The 18,378-nt window shown below is 40.1% G+C and overlaps 2 protein-coding genes across 2 annotated transcripts in view; one reads left to right on the forward strand and one right to left on the reverse strand.

Annotated features, from left to right (window-relative positions):
- Positions 1–2,658, reverse strand: part of LOC133981273 (granule associated Rac and RHOG effector protein 1-like) — a 34,625-nt gene extending 31,967 nt beyond the window's left edge. Inside the window, exon 1 of the mRNA XM_062420020.1 lies at positions 2,602–2,658. The gene's annotated coding sequence lies outside the window, so the exon portion shown is untranslated. The remainder of the gene's footprint in view (positions 1–2,601) is intronic.
- Positions 2,659–4,704: 2,046 nt separating this feature from the next.
- On the forward strand, positions 4,705–11,088 carry gpib (glucose-6-phosphate isomerase b). Its single transcript, XM_062420022.1, has 18 exons — positions 4,705–4,861; positions 5,228–5,318; positions 5,484–5,552; positions 5,881–6,000; positions 6,096–6,179; positions 6,355–6,501; positions 6,617–6,688; positions 6,780–6,824; positions 6,911–6,964; positions 7,797–7,857; positions 8,142–8,185; positions 8,285–8,437; positions 8,794–8,923; positions 9,052–9,128; positions 9,686–9,814; positions 10,120–10,195; positions 10,432–10,498; positions 10,644–11,088. Exons 1-18 carry the CDS (start codon positions 4,743–4,745, stop codon positions 10,765–10,767), a joined length of 1,662 nt encoding a protein of 553 aa, XP_062276006.1. The 5' UTR covers positions 4,705–4,742; the 3' UTR covers positions 10,768–11,088.
- Positions 11,089–18,378: the final 7,290 nt, after the last annotated feature.

An 18,378-nucleotide genomic window follows, 5' to 3' on the forward strand; every position in this document is an offset into this window, starting at 1 on the left:
TTCTGTCTGACTCAAAGCTCACATGGTCTTCACTTTACACCGAGCCATTTTCACACCCTTCATAACATTTGGCTTTTATAAAGAAGCATAAACAAAACCATCCCTTCCACCACATTAAAATAAAATGAAGTATCACTTTCATCAAGGCCACAAGCAGCATTATATTTATTAATTTATTTATTTATGTAAACATTTTCCACAGAAAGTAATGACAATAGCTGACATTCAGATCTCATCAACAAGCACAGTGGCTGCACATAATGAAGCCTTGCAGCTCTGGATAACATTTCCTTCAGACAACAATCTGATATCAATGCACAGCTTTATATTGTTAACATTAAGACAATAAAGACACTTAATATCTAAAACAACAACTTCAGATATATCAAGCAGAGCACCGTCAGCTACCTTATTGTAAATGCTACAAACGGTCAGCATTAGCAATAAGGGCTGGGCAATTAACCGAAAAAGTAATCGAAACCGACATTTAGAAACTCTAATCGACTTAATCTTGCTCATGTCAATTAATCGTGGTGTTCACTGTTGCCATGACAGTAAAGGTAATCTTTAAGGAATTTGAAAACTTGTCTCCAGTGATCATTTTAACCCAAACCATGATCTTTTCATAGTTCTAATCAAGTAAACTAGACATCAACCACAGCGTCACACCTTAAAACATCATTATTTTCACTCCCTAAAGATACTCGTGTGCGAAAATATCACAAAATATTGTGTGAGGGCACCAGTGTAAGATACAACACAAAAGAAACTACATGTGAAAATACATAATTGTTCATCCAGGGTGGAGATAATCGTTCATTAATCGTAATCGAGGTATAAAGTTCAATTAATCATGATTTTGATTTTTGCCATAATCGCCCAGCCTTATTAGTAATCTCCTTGTTTTTCATGATCAAATCTTATGGCCAGCTTCTTCTTAAATATCTACACCCAGCGACCAAAACAGGAAACACATTCCACATGATCTCAAAAGACAGATCCCTGGCTAGTGTGTAGATGCCTACACCCCCTGGAGAAATGTGGGACATCGTCATTTATTAATGCAATCCCACATATATCCTCTGTACTGTGGAGACCATGCAGTGTAAAGCCACGTTACCGACATCACCGTGGTTGTGTAAGTCACTACTGTGAGTACGATTCATAACCACCAGTCTACACAAACAGTCCCTGTGTATTCACTGGTACGAGCCAAGCATTCAAATGACCATATCTGCAGTTTATCAGTGAAATGCATCGAAGGAGAAGATTGCAACACCTTAGAGTAATGGCACAGCCACTACATGGGCGGCTGGGCATGAATGCAACAGCGAAGCACTATTAGCTATTTTTATTTTGCAACTTCAACGAGACAGGAAACTACCTAGCTTAGAAGGTTAATTTTGTATTATCCAATAACACTATTTTAAAACTCGATCACTATTTAGCAGAGAGGTGTAACTGAATCTCGCAAGCGCAGTGAGCCGGTTTCATCGAAACTCTCCGGGATGACACGGCCTAAGTCATGGGAACACTATGTCGCAGCTATTAATACGGCCTTTTAACGCCCTAAATGTAGTGTCGCCGGAAATCAGTGTATTAACACGCCAAACACTAGAAAAGCCACTGACATCAATCCGCCACAGAGTACACAGACGGTTAGTTAGATGCCCGGTACCCATTACCGACTCTGACACTCGCCCACTGGCCGCACACAATCAGACACCCGCCTGCTAGCTTGCAAGCTAATCAACTTTTCTTTTAAGCCTACAAATACTGTCAGTCTACCGTCAAACACGTATATAAGTTACTCTGTCCGAGCATCTAAATCACGTCCGTGTCGTCCGTTTGGTTAACGTTAACCTACATTCCGTTTTTTAGCACGGTGGGTGATTAACGTTACCGAATGCGGCGCACAAGTTAAAAACCAACAATGCCCAGGTCCCATTATCGGACATGCAGACAAACCGGGTCGCTACTCACGCCTAAAGCCCATTGCATTATTGTTGTTGTGTTACCTGCATCGTCACAGTCATATCCGCTGTCAAGGCATGATTCAAATGTGAAGCATTGCCCGCATACACAAGGCTAGGTGGCAATGAAAACAGAAATAACCGAGACCGCCAATCGCTCCTCCTCCCTCTCCTGGCTAGGCGGATGCGCCTCATCAGTAAAGATCAAATTGGGGGTGTTATACCAGAATATGCGCGTATAGTCGCAAAAATATGTCACATGCATTGGCAGACCTTTATGGAAACAGTGATTTGAGTATTTAAATTGGTACCACTTGTCAATTATGAAGGGAAAATGGAAGCGAGCATGCAAGAGTAGAGTATGTCCGATAATGGGCGCATCGGTGTTTCATCGGTACAAGGCAGGCTAGCTGCATAGCTAAGCAAGCTAACGTTAGCTACCCAGCTAGCTCTCTGCGACACGGTTGTGAGCGCTGTGAGGGAGCACGAGCAGATACAAGAGGCCCAGCGGTGCTCCGACACAGACCAACAACTGTCAGTGCCGCTGCAACCAGCAGCAAACCACACAGCTTCAGTAAAACACAAGAAAAACATTAGTACAGGTTACGTTAATCACCGCATCGCTCACCAGCTCTAGACATCCACCCTCCTGACAGCGAGTCCCGTCTGTGTGCCTGTCGTCAAGGCGACGGCAATAAGAACAGACACTTCCGGTGAAACCTTCACAATAATATAACAATACACCGAAACCTCGGGTCTACAAAATAAACTTCATTTTTTAAAATCTTTGTTGGATTTTCAGAGTTACAGGACACATTTGTTCACACACTGTTACAACAAATAAGTGTCCTTTCTGGGTATCCTTTAGTCATCATTAAAAAATACAGGTTCTCTATTGTGAGCCATTCACTTAATGATTAACATAATAACAACTAGAAGGAAAACAATTGTTAGCATTTTGTGTCATAAATTGTCACAAGTATTATAGTTATTACTATAGTTGTTACTATACACAGTTTTTTCCCCCTCAGTAACTAAATAAACTTTCTAAAATTTACAAAGACACTAAAAGTATTCTGGGCAAAATATTATTATGAGTCATTAAGAAGTCCACTTCATTTCATATTTCAGTAATCAGACAGTATCATCTTGAATTTGTCATAATCATGCAGCTGAAGGTGATGTGAGTATATCAAAGTTGCAAAATATTGTGTAATGTACTCTATATGCAGACAAACATCAATGTGATACCAGTTACACTAGTAAAACAGTAAGAAACAAAAGCCAGACCAAAGGGGACATAGATAACGCAATATTTTTAGAGTTTTTAAAAGAAAAATTATTCATTTCAGACTATCTCTTTTTAAACATTTAGACCATGTTATTGTTGATGCTTAACAACGTGAACCAGTTTCAGAGTAAGCTTCTCTCGCCCTCTATGGTTTGATAAGGACTATTACATCTTGTACTCCACACTTTAAAAACAGTCACTTGGGGGCGTAGATGTCCACAAATTCAAACAGCAACCACAACCAGCATCTGTCCCTCAGTCTTGAAAAGTCCAGCAGCTCCCGTTTACACAAAGACCAGAACATTTTTGAAATGATCAACTTCTCTTTCCTTTTTTAGTGACAGTAATATTAGAGTCATATACATCTGCAAAAGCTTCTGTAAAGATAGGTAGAAAGAGCCAAACATGTCCTGGATATTTACTACTATGCATAAAGAACACAGTATGCATCGCTATATGTTTTTGCTTTTTTACTGTTCAGCTTCTGTCTGGTTTTGATTTGTAAGGCTTAAAAGTGTATCAGGTCATACAAGAAAATAACTTATAACTTTTATGCATTGACAGTACAATATGACAAACACTAACCAGTTTTGTACACTCAGGTTATTGTATTAATTTGACATAGGAAGTTTTGATCCATACTAGCACAGTAAAAAGGTAAGTAAAAGGACATACAGGTAAACGAAGAATACAATATTTAATGTGAAGACAGAAAATGTGAACATCAAAATGGTCAAGATGCAAATAATTATATTTTTTAATAGTAGTAATAACTGGACTTCAGTGCACCTAGAGGGCAAGAAAAGCTTTGCCACTAACTTGTACATTGTTTTATTTTTCATGTGTTGTTCAAGAAGCAAATTCTTACATTTTAGAAAGAATAGATTTTTGGTAATGTGACCAAAACAATGATACCAGAAAGAGATGATTTGAATGACATCATACAACTTAAAGAATAGCTTGTTTTTTTAACCTGGCTCAAGTTTCTGTTTATCAATATCCAGTAAGTAATGATTTGTTTTAACAACAACAGTATCTTGTTAAGTAGAGACCGAGGGTGGTAACCTTTACCAAATAATGTATATGTGGTTTTATTTTTGCATATTTTGTATATTTGCAGCTAAGATAATGTACTGTGCATATACTTCTAATGTAGACAGCTGCTGTATTTCCGAATTTACAATGAAAACAACAGTAGAATGAACTGAAATCCAGCAGATAGACTGTCTATATTGTATTGCATATTCCACTACATGCTCCTTTTGCTGCTGTGCTGGTAACGTTGCACTGGCACCATGCAGTGTAACCTTGCAGGACGGTGAGGCGATGTGACACACACAAACCATGAATATATTATGGGAGGAGCGAGGGAACGTCTGCACGGGACGCCCTTCAAAAAGCTTTTCCCCTGACCCACTCAGTCGCACTCAGCCAGGCAAGTTGAGCACAGCGGAGCACAGCAAGACCCTCTGGACATCATGGGACTCACACACGACCCCCACTTCAAAAAGCTGCAGGAATGGTACAAAGCCCATGCCCTGAACCTTAACATGAGGCACATGTTTGAATCTGACAAGGAAAGATTCAACAAACTGAGGTATCCATCATACTCCAACTTGTTTTTCTATTGTATGAAGTATATTTTATATTGTATGAAGCACCACTAACCAGCAAAGTGTTTTGTATGCACACAGGTTTTATTATTAGTAACATTTTACATAGTGTTGACTATGTGTTGGTTCTGTTATCTGTTGATAGACTAGCTCATATGAGAATGCACTCCAATGCATTTCAGCTGGACAACTGTGCAGCTTCATTAACTAACACCTAATAACAAACCACCTCTGTGTGACAAGATCACATTTCAGTAGATTTGATTATTATTTTGTTTTTACTCAGAAAATATCAGTCTTTGCATAGTCTTGAGACTGTTCAGGTGAGTGACGCCTTTCTGTTTGCGTAGCCTCTCACTGAAAACCGAAGGTGGAGACATTCTTCTGGATTACTCCAAGAACCTCATCACCGATGAAGTCATGAAGATGTTGGTTGAGCTGGTAAATCCATTCCCATCTTATTTATCTGCGGATGTTTGGACGCTAAAGTAGATTTGATCATTAGCTACTTATTAATACTATTTGCTCAAGGTCTAAAATGGGCAGCTGTAAAGAGGAAATCACATTTATTTTATACTGTAAAGAAACATGTGTGGTCTTCCTCAGGGCAAGTCCAGAGGCATCGAAGCTGCCAGAGAAAAGATGTTCGCTGGTGACAAGATCAACTTCACTGAGGTGCTCATTGTTACATATCTGCTGCAGCTTGACTCATGACATTTGTCCTGCTGGGGTGACACCGTTGACAAAACATTTACACCATGTGACATAATAACTCTAGTACATACTGTAAAGCGGGTTACAGTTACAGTTAGAGTTTAGCCAGTGTAGTGTGATAAAATAAATGACACTAAAACACAAACATTTAATATTACAGTGATTAAAATGGCTGAATATTATTTTAGTTCTTCAGTCAGCACCAGTAAAAGCAGTATAAGGATAAACACCACAGTGCTGAATGTAACTGTATGTGTGTATTTTGTTTTCTGGCGATGTGGCTATGAAGGGCCGTGCTGTGCTCCATGTAGCTCTGAGGAACCGCTCCAACACTCCCATCAAGGTTGATGGCAAAGATGTGATGCCTGAGGTCAACAAGGTTTTGGAGAAGATGAAGGGCTTCTGCCATGTGAGTGCAAAGTTTAGTGTTTGGAGTTTAGTGATTCTGATCGTGACATTTTTGATGCAGTGGATGTTTGTGATGGTTGTGTTTATCTGTTGCAGAGAGTTCGCAGCGGCGAGTGGAAGGGCTACACAGGAAAGGCCATCACAGATGTTGTTAATGTTGGAATTGGAGGATCTGATCTTGTGAGTGCATTTTTACAAAAAAAATACCATGTTTTATTGCAAGACTTCAATTGTTCATCACAGGACACATTTTACACATATTCAGTCCTATGAGCTGTTCAGTACCTCCACAGACTTATCTGAACTATCTTGTTTTTCTCTGTGTCCATTTATCTTGGATTAATTTGAATTTTAGGGCCCCCTGATGGTGACTGAGGCCCTGAAGCCATACTCAAAGGGTGGACCACATGTTTGGTTTGTGTCCAACATTGATGGAACACATATCGCCAAAACCCTGGCACACCTCAATGCTGAGACAACCCTCTTCATCGTTGCCTCTAAGGTAGCACTAATCTTATTTTACACAGTTTGCACAACTTCTACATGTGCATAAGTTAATTTGTATTGATGTTAGTTCTTGGTCTTTGCATTATGTCTGCCTAATTGTCCTTTTGCAGACATTCACCACCCAAGAGACCATTACCAATGCTGAGTCGGCCAAAGAGTGGTTCCTTGAACATGCCAAAGATGTGAGTGTGCAGTGGCCCAACGAAGCAGCAATATTTTATTAGTGGACTGGTTGATCTCTTTCTCATTCGTATGCTCTCTGTGTTTCGACAGAAATCTGCTGTTGCCAAGCACTTTGTGGCCCTGTCTACTAATGGAGTAAGTCACGACGCACTGCTGGAGGCTGAACCTTCTCTGTCTCTGCCACATCTGATCCTAATTGTTTTTCTCTCTCTCCCCATCAGCCCAAAGTGAAGGACTTCGGCATTGACACAGAGAACATGTTTGAGTTCTGGGATGTGAGTGCTCTTTAAGCTTTAAAGTTGACTGCGTGCAGCAGGTCCCGTCTTCATCCCCACACTGTGATCGGGGATGTAGGCAGCAGCTATAAATAAGATAGACTTTTGACCTGTGAAGTAGGTGTGATAGACAGTCTCTGGCCAGCAGCTGCTAGGTAATCAGAAGCCTCTCTCTTCAGACACAGTTATTATTGGTAATGACCTTCTCTCTTGCAGAGGTTACTGTAAAGGCTGGGTTGTTTCAAAGGTCAGGTCAGCTGCATTTAGTTACATTGTTGGTATTTGAAGTGTAGCAGCTACAGTATAATATGGCATTTATGTCACTGTGAAAAAGGCTGCCAGAAGTTTACATAATCATTAAATGTACACAGTTTGCTGAAATGTCTGTCCCTAAGAATGAGGAAAAAAATATGATAACCAGAATACATTTTATACAGTATATATATATATATACATATACACAGTCTCCCATAAAGTTGGAATAATTTTGTTTTCAGACACATTCCTCTTTTTATTTTCTATTTATACACATCAGTAATCACCTTTGACCAGGTGCAATGAGATCAATACAATTTTGAGAATATATACACTTTATCTATCAAGAATAAATCACATTTTCACAATCATTTCATGGATAGAGGTAAAAAATATTTTATTCCACCTTTATGGGCGACCCTGTATATGTTTGTCTACTGAAACAAATGTGTTAGTAGACCTGCACAATAATGTTGTGGCTTGTTTTACCAGCATCTTTTGGTGCACAAAAGCACACATTTTATATGTGGGTATGGATCTTGAGTGTTTTCAGCCTTTTGTTTATTTTCTCGTCTAGTGGGTTGGTGGTCGTTTCTCCCTGTGGTCAGCTATTGGAATGTCCATTGCCCTGCACATTGGTATGTACACTGAACACTGTATAACTCAATTATTTAAAATAAGTGTGGGTGTAATTTTACATTTCTATCTTTGGCTTCCTTTAGTAGTAGCATCCAAAAAGATAGAAAGTAACACATTTATCATCTAAGTTCAAAGATGCTAGAATCACATTTAAAAAAATACATAGTGACTTTAAGAACAGGCATGTATCTTGCTTATATTGATGGAGAGAAATACAGAAAATACAGCAATCATTCCAAACAATCAAAAGTTTTTTCATTCAGTCAACTTCTCTCCTCATCAGGCTTCGACAACTTTGAGAAGCTTCTTGCAGGAGCTCACTGGATGGTAAGTACGCATCTCTCAATTGTAGAAAATGTATTACCATGAGTCTTCCTGCAGAGAAAATACATAATATATGTACACACTTCTTTTTCTCTCTTCCAGGACAACCACTTCCGTACTGCTCCTCTGGAAAAGAACGCTCCCGTCCTGCTGGCTCTGCTTGGCATCTGGTACATCAACTTCTTCCACGCTGAGACCCACGCCATGTTGCCCTACGACCAGTACATGCACCGCTTCACTGCCTACTTCCAACAGGTCCGCCCATACACTGCTGCAGGCCTCACTGGTCTCTTTGAGAGTCTGTAAAAAGAAAAGTTCAAGTGTTAGCTCATATTATTAGAGAAGTGATTTAAAAGATGATTTTGAAATAGCTACTCCATGTCACTGGGTTCAACATCCTTCAGTGACAAATGAGATAATGGCTTTGTGGATACAATCATAGTATGCATAACACTGACAGTGCTAAGAACAATACTGTCTCTGAGTGTTACTGTTAATTCTCTCTGATGGGTAAATTGTATGAGCTGCGTAGGCAAGCAACTCTCCAATCTGTGAGTGAGATCAACACTCACTTCCACTGAAATATTTACTGAAGACTGTTTGTCATCTAGGGTGACATGGAGTCAAATGGAAAGTACATCACCAACCACGGATCACGTGTAGACTACCACACTGGGCCAATTGTCTGGGGCGAGCCAGGAACCAACGGGCAGCATGCCTTCTACCAGCTGATCCATCAAGGTATCATCAGCAAAGACCATCACTTCATCACAGCAACATTGTGTTCCTTATTCTTTATTACCAGCAGCATTGTTCACTGGTTAGCAATTGTGTGTATCAGTAATGCAGTCCAACTGTTTTCAACTCAGGAACACGCATGGTGCCTTCCGACTTCCTCATCCCAGCTCAGTCACAGCACCCCATCAGAAACAGTCTGCACCACAAGGTATGACTTATGCATCTAAAGCAGTGCTTTGAATGGATAAAACCAATAGTGGTTAATCTTGTGACCTCAAAAGGATCCTAAACCAAGTGCAGTGACGTGCATGTTAGGGTTATAACTGTGTATTAATTACCTGTACAACTTGTAGAGCTCATATTTTTAGAGATCACCCTTAAAGGTCACAGGTTCCTCTACCGGAACAGCCAGCTGAAGACTCCTTGAGAATGACACTGAACTTCTATCTGCTCCAAGAGTATCAGTCAAACTCCCTCAGTGCTCTGTGCTGACAGGCGTAATTGAATATGTCATTTAGACAGATACATTAAAAAGTCAAAGATGTGTAACACAGTGGAAATATATCAAAATTATTTTTTGCTACCAAAACTACACAGCGAAGTAGCCCAACTGCCACAATGAGACACAATACATCAACGTATTATAATATTACAGTAGAACACAGACTACTGGCTTGCAGGACCAATATTTATATCACTCCTGTAAGAGATACATCTTGTACTGCACAGTATCTGAAGGTGAGTGTGTATTTGTTGTGGCTGTAGATCCTGCTGGCCAACTTCCTGGCCCAGACAGAGGCTATGATGAAGGGTAAGACCACAGAGGAGGCCAAGAAGGAGCTGGAGGCCAGCGGTCTGACTGGAGAGGCTCTGGAGAAGATCCTGCCACACAAAGTAAGTCAATTCAAGGAAAACTGACTTATTATACAATATGAACCCTCTTGTGTTCAGCAGCTCTCACGTTAATGACACTAAACCTAAATCTGAACTTGAGACAACACAGTCATCTCATGTTACTCATACAAAACAAATGTGGTATGAGGAAGTGCACACAGCAGGGGACATTTACAAAGCATAGATGGCAGTGCCCCCCAGTGACCGCGAAGAAATATAGCAATCCAACTTCATTATGAGGATTTGTAATGAAAGTATGCACAAAGTGATCTGCATGATGAAACATTTCTCCTTATTCAACACAGGTATTCCAAGGAAACAGGCCAACCAACTCAATCATCTTCAAGAAGCTGAACCCATTCACACTTGGAGCACTTATCGGTGAGAACTGACAATGACTTACATTCACTGGTGGTGAAATCAAGTCTATGAAACAGTACAGTATTATTGTTATTGCTAGTGGTTGCACTGACAGTAATCATCCCTCAATGGGACATTCCAGAAACAGCCTGGGGACAAAGTGTCTGCTCTGACATGAAAGCACACTGTTGTATAGTGGCACTCTGTATCTTTTTTAAATTTGATTTTAATAATGGTTATTCTGTCTTGTTTTACAGCAATGTATGAGCACAAGATCTTCGTCCAGGGAGTAATGTGGGAGATCAACAGTTTTGACCAGTGGGGGTAAGACAGTTTTTACTACACACATCTTTCTCCTTCAATAACAGTAGCTGATACTGAGCAGCTTTTAGATTGAAACAGAGTGTGCTTGTGCATCCACATCAACCAATCAATCCTCTCTATCCTGTGTGTCTCTCCACATTATTAGAGTTGAGCTGGGCAAACAGCTTGCAAAGCAAATCGAGCCTGAGCTCAAGGACAAAACCGAGGTCCACTCCCACGACTCCTCCACCAACGGACTCATCAACTTCCTCAAGAAGAACTTTGCTTGAGTCGCGCCTCCTCCACCAGCATCCACCTTACTCCACAACATCATCCATTTCATCAGCTCGTGAGCTGCATGGACAGAAGCCTCTCAGAGGCAGCTGATCACTACCACGCATTCGGAGCTAAAGCACCCTGTATGTTTGTGCTTTCATTATGGATAACATGTCTACGGTGCTGTCTTTTCTATGTTTGTTAGTTCACCACTGTGAGATCAAAAGCTTTTTGTATCAGAGTGTAATGGAAGACAGCGTGAAAAATGCTCTCAGTCTGTTTTTCCTCTGTCATAAGAATTAGTTTCTAAAATAAATGTCTTTACACAAAGTTAATGTGAGCGTTGCTTTCACAGTAGCACTCTTATACCTGGTCGAATGTGAGGAACAGACACAAACGCAGCAAGTGCTCAGTGTCTTCTTGTGTACGAATTATTGTAATCATTTGTATCAATGTGCTGCTAAAAAACATCCTGGATTCTCTCTAAAGAGTTTCTGTATGCAACACGTCACTAGATGGCATCAGAGTGCCAGACTTATTTTCTGGGAGCAAATCGGCCACCCAGTAAATTAGCATTTATTCAATGGAACAAAGGGTCAAAGGTCAGTCCATCTGCACTGTTCCTCCCCACAAATCCCCAGACTCCACAGCATCCATTTAGAGAGAAAAACAAACAGCTGGACTGAAAAAGCATCTGGACTGAACACCAGTACTCACTGGCACTCTATTTAAGCATTGTCAAGCCTAATTTGTTAAATATTTCAATGTCCGGTGCCAAATTCTGGCTATGAATCTCTCTCGACTTAACTTATGTTACATCTAATAAGAGTATAAGAAAAAGCAAATCACACAGCACATCAGGTGATGCTGTTCATCACAATACACTAAAGAAGGCCGAGCTAATATATTTCACTGTTGTATATTGCACTTTGTTTTGCTATCTTCAAACCTGCTGCTGGGTACAATTACAGAGTGTGTATGAGGACAAACAGAAAGTTAAAAAAAAAAATTCTAGACTCCCAGTCACTGCTGGGTTTTCGATGCTGTTGCCAGGCAACAATACTCGACTTCAAATCTAACTTGTTCTTTTCATCTGTGGCTCTGAAACAAGATGCAGAAGAAAGTGAGTTTGACTGAGGAGAGAAACCCTGTGCCCTGCCATGTTCATGATGCTATAAATTATTAGTAACACTACCACACTAACAAAACAGCATAATTTTGTTACACATATTTTTGATGATTCAACTTGTCTCATTTTCCATAACTGGTGTTACATTTCTGGATGAAACTCATCTTTAAATGACTGTTATCTGAGTCATGGATACACCTAGAGCCACCGGTGGTAACTGGAACCAATGATCATTTATGACTCAAACTATTTAATGCAGGTGTATTAGGCTACAATAAACAAACAGCAAGTCAACATGAGAAAAGAAAAGTTATTGGTTCATTAGGGAGCAGAATCAAACAGCATGAAAGCATGAAAAGGTTCTGTGTGCGTTCCTGAGATGTTTGTTGAACAATGGCGCTGCATACTCTCACATTCCACTTCATGCTTTATTGGTTTGACCTGTCAGTCATTTTTCCCCTCCCTCCGGACCGTTAAAGAGCTGCCCCCCTGGCTCGATCAGGAACCCAACCTGCCCCACCGCGGTGGTTGCTATGGTGATGTCACCCCCTGCCTCCCCGACTGGGCAGTCCCAAGTTCATGGCGGTGTCAGAGGGAAGGGTTGGAGCAGGGGTTTGGGATTCCTCTGCACTAACAACACCACCGAGCTGTTGTTCAGCTCATCTTCATCGTGCTTGCCACGCATTTGTATTCATCATGAGCCACAGTGCTGGAAGCAGTTTTGGGGTCAGCAGCGTTGCATGTAAACAAGCTCGGAAACTCAGCCTCGGAAGAGAAGAGCGGCCTGCAGGTCTGCAGCCAGTTTTAGTACTCGCTCGGACCTTGCTGGAATGCTTTTAATGTGCATGAATTCATTTGTCCTCTCCTACCAGAAACCTTCAGGGAACATATTCTCTTGGGCTAAACATTAGCTCTGCAAACACATGACCCACACATTCACACAACATCCTCCCAATATGAAACCCAGTGTAGTCATTGACAGCAGTGACACAGAAACCCTGCAGGCTGCAAAAAAAACAAAAAAAGCACTGAGTCAAGCCCAGCTTCATTTTTCCCACGACTACTGGAGTTATATAAAGATTAACTTAAGTACATGGGCAGAGCTCGTCATACTGCTGCATAGGAAGCCAGCAGAAGTCCCATGAGGCCACAGGGAGCACTAGCTGACCCCTTGTCACTCCCTGTCCCCCTTAAATAAGTTTCGTCAGACACACATTAGCTGGATCCATCATTTTTGTTGGGGTCCACATGGAAAATGCAACACACCCATTTCCTTGCCTGTAAAAATACTAGAACAATATGATCTGAGGATCTAATGTTCTTGTGTTACTGCAAATCTATGTGAGCATTTGGTAAAAAATATGGAGGAGCAAGGCTCAAGTCAATGTTATGTTATTTTGGTAAAAGTGAATCTTTTTTATGAGATGTCGTTGACCTCGCAGAGCATTCAGAGCTTTCAGTGGTTCATCTCTGCCAAACTAGCAGACAGCTGGGCTTGTTTGTCCTCCAGGGACAGCTCTGGGTCAGTTATCTGGTTATCTGTGTGGGTTTCTGCATACTGAGCACCCATTGTAAGATTTTTGTTTTCACTGTCTGTCTATCCTGAATCCACTGATAACCAGATACGCTGACCGACATCTGGTTCTTACTCAGGATCACAACGTTTAGAGATTATAAAAAGAAGAAGAAACACTCCCACGCTGATGTCAGCCTCTTTTGGTCTGCTTGTGATACAAAATATCACATTCAGAGTGATGGTGACACTTGGTATCTCACTTTTTTTTTTTTTAGATCAAGGCTGTTTCTAATTGTGATGACATATTTGGTCCCAAGCAGACATGACTGTGAGGTTTTCGTAGCCAGCAGCAAAGGCAGGATTAATTATTTTTACCTTCACATCTCATGGAAGTGACGCTGGTAAACATTCATGAAAAAATGTTATTTCTAACAAGGGCAATGGATGGCTGATTTTTCTTGTTATGGTAAAAGATACGGTTTCAATTCAGCAACTTAACCCCACAGTGGCAACTGAACCACACACTTTCTTTGTGAATGAAATTCTTGGTGTTAAAGGTTCTGTTCAGTGAAATCACAAAAAGCCTGTTATCTGATTGGCAATTGAGGAACTGTGAGGTTGTTTCTAATAAGACACATTGCTGCTGAGTTTTTCAGATGTAATTATTCTGTCCTTCGAGCAGTTACAATGACTGTTCAATCAGCACCATTGTACTGACATCATATATTTCAGAGGTGAATGTCTCATCATGCAGCAATATCTTTTTTCTTTTTTTTTTCTGTGAGTGAGTTTGGATGAATTTGATTAACTGTACAGGATGGCTCCAAAACACAATATGACTCATATCTTTAAAATGCATGTTTTATGAAGTGACTCATCCCTACTAACTTTGATGTGTTTTCAGATGGAAATGAAGTTTGAATCTCTTCAAGTGAGCGGCAGAGTAAATATTCTTACTCTGCTGCTGTTGCCGAAGCTTGACATTCAGTTATATGTTTCTGAGAAAATAAGAGATAATCTGTAAATACATTCGTTAGTTGACTCAGTTATATGTTTCTGTTAAAGAGAGAAAACTTCAAAATGATGTGTATGAATGAGTGAAGTATCGGACAGAGGGTAGGAACCAGGAGGTTACATTTTTTTGTTGCAGGAAGGGGACAAAGTGTCAGTAACCAGAGATTCAGAGGGTATGAGGTAATCCTGAACCGAGCATATTTTCACTCGTTTCCTGGCAGTGGAGGGACCTGTGTTCTCCAGGAGGAAGGTACTCTTTTGTGCGGTGTAACAGAGCTCACCTCACAGCGGATCCCCTAGGGCTCCGCTACCTCTACACACACACACACATACACACACGGCTCCCTGAGTCACAGGGTGGGACCCTCACACACATAAAGGGCGCTTTGTGCCCCAAATCATGGAGCTGTCAACCAACACCAGAGAGCTCCTCACACTGAAAACCACTGTTCAGCTCACAGGAGAGCTCAGTCAGAGGGCAGACTGCGCTTTTATGTTCGCCCACGCAAAATGAATCTGCACCCCTAACTATCTGTGTATCAGTGGCTTATAAATACTGCTGTACCTCGTGTAATTGAAATTTGAGATTGAAAGGATGAAAGAGTTGTGCCTGTTTTGAAATGACTGTTGCATGTTTTATTCTAGGTGCAGGTGCAGCCACTGCAACAGTCTCTTTTCTTCATTTTCCTTTTTCCTTTGTTTTAAAAAAAAAAAACTTACACGGCCTGGTATCTGTAAATATTTTCTGTAACTGACAGGAGAAGATGACTTGATTTCTTCCCACAATTCCTCTTGGGGATTGAGCCAGGCAGCAGTAAGTTACCAAGCGAACAATAAAAAGTGGGACTTCTACTGAAACCTACCCACTCACACCTGCACATGAAAGTATGTATGCGTATGTGTCTGTATTTTTACATCTGTACAACAAGCCTCACACATGGAGATAATCACTTTAAAAACTGCTATAATTAATATCTTTTATATAACATATAGCGTGGAAGGGTTCGCTTCTAGTGATGAAGTTATCACATGAAGCTGCAGTTTCCATCAGCTCTCAGTGGTGTTTTAGCACCTTTCAGCCGTTTGTTTTGGTTTTCCAGCCACCCACTCTCAAGCAAACCCTCTGATCAACCAACCTACTGATCACGACCTGCCAGCATCAGAGAGAACAAAGTGAAACATTTAGCAGCTCGGTAGTTGATAATGATGAAGATGATGATGAAAACAGAGATAAAATGACAGTGATAATTAGACTTGCATTTTCGCTAATGTTGCTGTCACCATATGGCCAAATAACAACGAAACAAACATACAAAAACAAAAGCAGGTTTAAAGATGTAATTACAGTGTTTACATTGAGTCCACATGCAAAGCCAGGAGCCCTAAGAAAAAGATGCAAGGTCTATTCTTATTAATATCAGACTCCAGCTTGGAAACATTGGCAGAGTTTAAAAATAGTGTTAAGTTTAGTTTGTTGTCATTGTGACCCGCTGTACTGTGGTAGACCTTGATCTGGAGCCATTATAATGTCCAGAAACCAACACACATCTTTCACTAAATGTCCTCCTAGTGAGCTGCTTTTTCTTTCTTCTTTTCTTTTCTTTCCTTCTTTATTTGTTTAAATTCAAATTCAATTTCTCATACTGTCTGCCTCCGCAGCAAAGATAAGATACTATATAATCTTAATTGACTTGCCTGGTTACATCACCACCCATATCTGGTGGAGATGTAATTAAAAAAGTATTTATGGTGTGGCTAAAGTGAGAGAGTGAGACCAGTATTATTATAGTTTTGTATTTTTCATTCGTTTTTGTATTTTAATGTCATTTGTATTCATTTTTTTCCAGTTCCGTTTAGTTTCTGTTAGTTTCCAGAGTGGATTTGCTAATTTCAATTTAGTTTAGTTTAGTTTATTTTGTTGTTGTTTCAGTATTAGTTTGGTTTTGGGAGGTATTTGTCAGGGTCAAGATTTAATAAGTTCAGAATAGTTTTGACAATACAAAGACAACACTTGAGTCAGGCAGCTGAGTCACACTCATGTAGACATCCCAGTCTCAATAAACACATGCACCACTGCCTCCTCATGCTTCATGTGTTTACACATTTCACCATATTGTCAGAGACTAAAACTAAAAGCATTTTCTCTATATTTTTATTTGAGTTCAGTTTTGTAAGTACACAATCATTGTTTCAGTTCACTTAAATATTTTTTCACACTTAGTTTTAGTATTTAGTTCAGTTTTAGTTAACTATAATAACCTTGAGTGAGACAGGCTTAAACATGAAAGGAGCTTCTCTACCAAGCTTTATCAAAGTGTCTGTGTGATGACATTTCAGAGGCTCTTGTTAAGGGCTAGATGAAAATTCACACTTTCATATTTGACATTAGGAAGAGAGTTGGTGTAATCAACCTACTTTATGCTCCAATTAGCCCAAATGTTGTACAATACGACACCACAGGGGTGCAGTCTCCTCATTCATGTCGACAGCTCAGTTTTTATTTGAATTGTAAAACCTAAACAGCCGTTTAAAGACCATCACCCCAAGAAAAAAAGAAACAAGAAGACACCAGGAAACAACTCTTTAAAAGTCTGATAGTAGGTTCTCCAAAAGATAATCTCCCATTCAGACTTTATCTGCAGCTCCTGCTCAGCATTTAGTCTATTTATATACCAAAAGATTCATTATGTGAAATTAAAGACATTATATGTGCTTCTTGATAGATAGAAGTTTGAGCGTGTCATGGTTGACAAAACCTTGATGCATTTCTTTTCTACTTTTGCAACAGAAAAGCCACAGAGGTCCCCCCCAGTATCAGTTTATCATGCATGGGTGGTATTTCCTGGAATGTTTACATGCTGGAGTAATTCACCATAAGCATAAGTACCAAGACAGCCGCCTCATCTGTGACAGTCCATGTGTGTGTGTGTGTGTATGTGTGTTTCTACTGGTTGCTCTATATCTTCTCATGCTATCATGTTTCAAACTCACATTTATCAGTCATTTGTCTCTGGACCTTTGCCACCAAGACCAGTGTCAGTGTAGTTTTAAAGCTGTATTTGGATAAAGGGTTTTCAGAGTCTAATGTCTTCGTCAAGCAAGAGATTATCTGACCATCAGAGTTCCAGGCCGCATCTCAGGGGGGGACCAAGGCTGCGTGCATGGATGTAATTATACAATACTTATATTGTTTTGGAGTTTCTCTGCTCTTGGTGAGGGCTTGAAGTTGGGAGATGGAATTGTAGTTCTTAAGTTAAATGTGTTTTATAATTCAGGTGATGCAAAAGTTTGAGAACTTGACATAAGATGCTGCTTATAAAGTTACATTTTCCAGCTTTAACAGGAAGTTTAAGAGCCAGTTGGAAGGCAGGGCCACAATGAGACCTGACTGTCTCCCAGCCGTGGGAAAAGCACTTAGTTGTGGTCGACTCCAAACCATTTTTGACTCGACTCCATATGTTGCTCCAATCTGTGCCCCTGAACTTTAACAGTATTGTACCATTACTTTGGCCCAGTTCCAATGTGCAAAAGTTTTCATGCAAACATGTAGACTGGTTGGCTAAATTTGTATCTTAAAACTTCAAATGTCATCCTCACATGCAAAGTGCAAAACACTAAATCATATGCAGAGTCCTCGGAATATAGATGGCTCATATAAGCACAGTCTCTTATTACTAAGTGTAAGATCACAGAATAAATAAAGCATTTATCTACAAACATAATTTTAAATTTAACATTACTCCAGTGAACAGCGATATACTGTAATTACTAATCACTTCATCACCAGTGCCAACCATTATAGCTGACAAGTGTAATGAGTGTCTGTTACAGTTGTGTAGTGGCTCAGTGTTAAATGCCTTCCAGCGTTGCAGCTTTACAGTGACCTCATAGTTACAGTCTGAGTATCTATGAGACATACTTAATATTCTATACATAGTTTTCAATATCTGTATATTTTCATATTGT

This window comes from Scomber scombrus, chromosome 1 (assembly GCF_963691925.1).
Source record: "Scomber scombrus chromosome 1, fScoSco1.1, whole genome shotgun sequence".
Lineage (NCBI taxonomy): Eukaryota > Metazoa > Chordata > Actinopteri > Scombriformes > Scombridae > Scomber > Scomber scombrus.

Coding starts and splice junctions, on each gene's coding strand:
- gpib (XM_062420022.1), top strand. CDS start 4,743: ATGGGACTCACACACGACCCCCACTTCAAAAAGCTGCAGGAATGGTAC. Junction 6,825..6,910: donor TGGCCCTGTCTACTAATGGA/GTAAGTCACGAC, acceptor TCTCCCCATCAG/CCCAAAGTGAAGGACTTCGG. Junction 6,965..7,796: donor ACATGTTTGAGTTCTGGGAT/GTGAGTGCTCTT, acceptor TTTCTCGTCTAG/TGGGTTGGTGGTCGTTTCTC.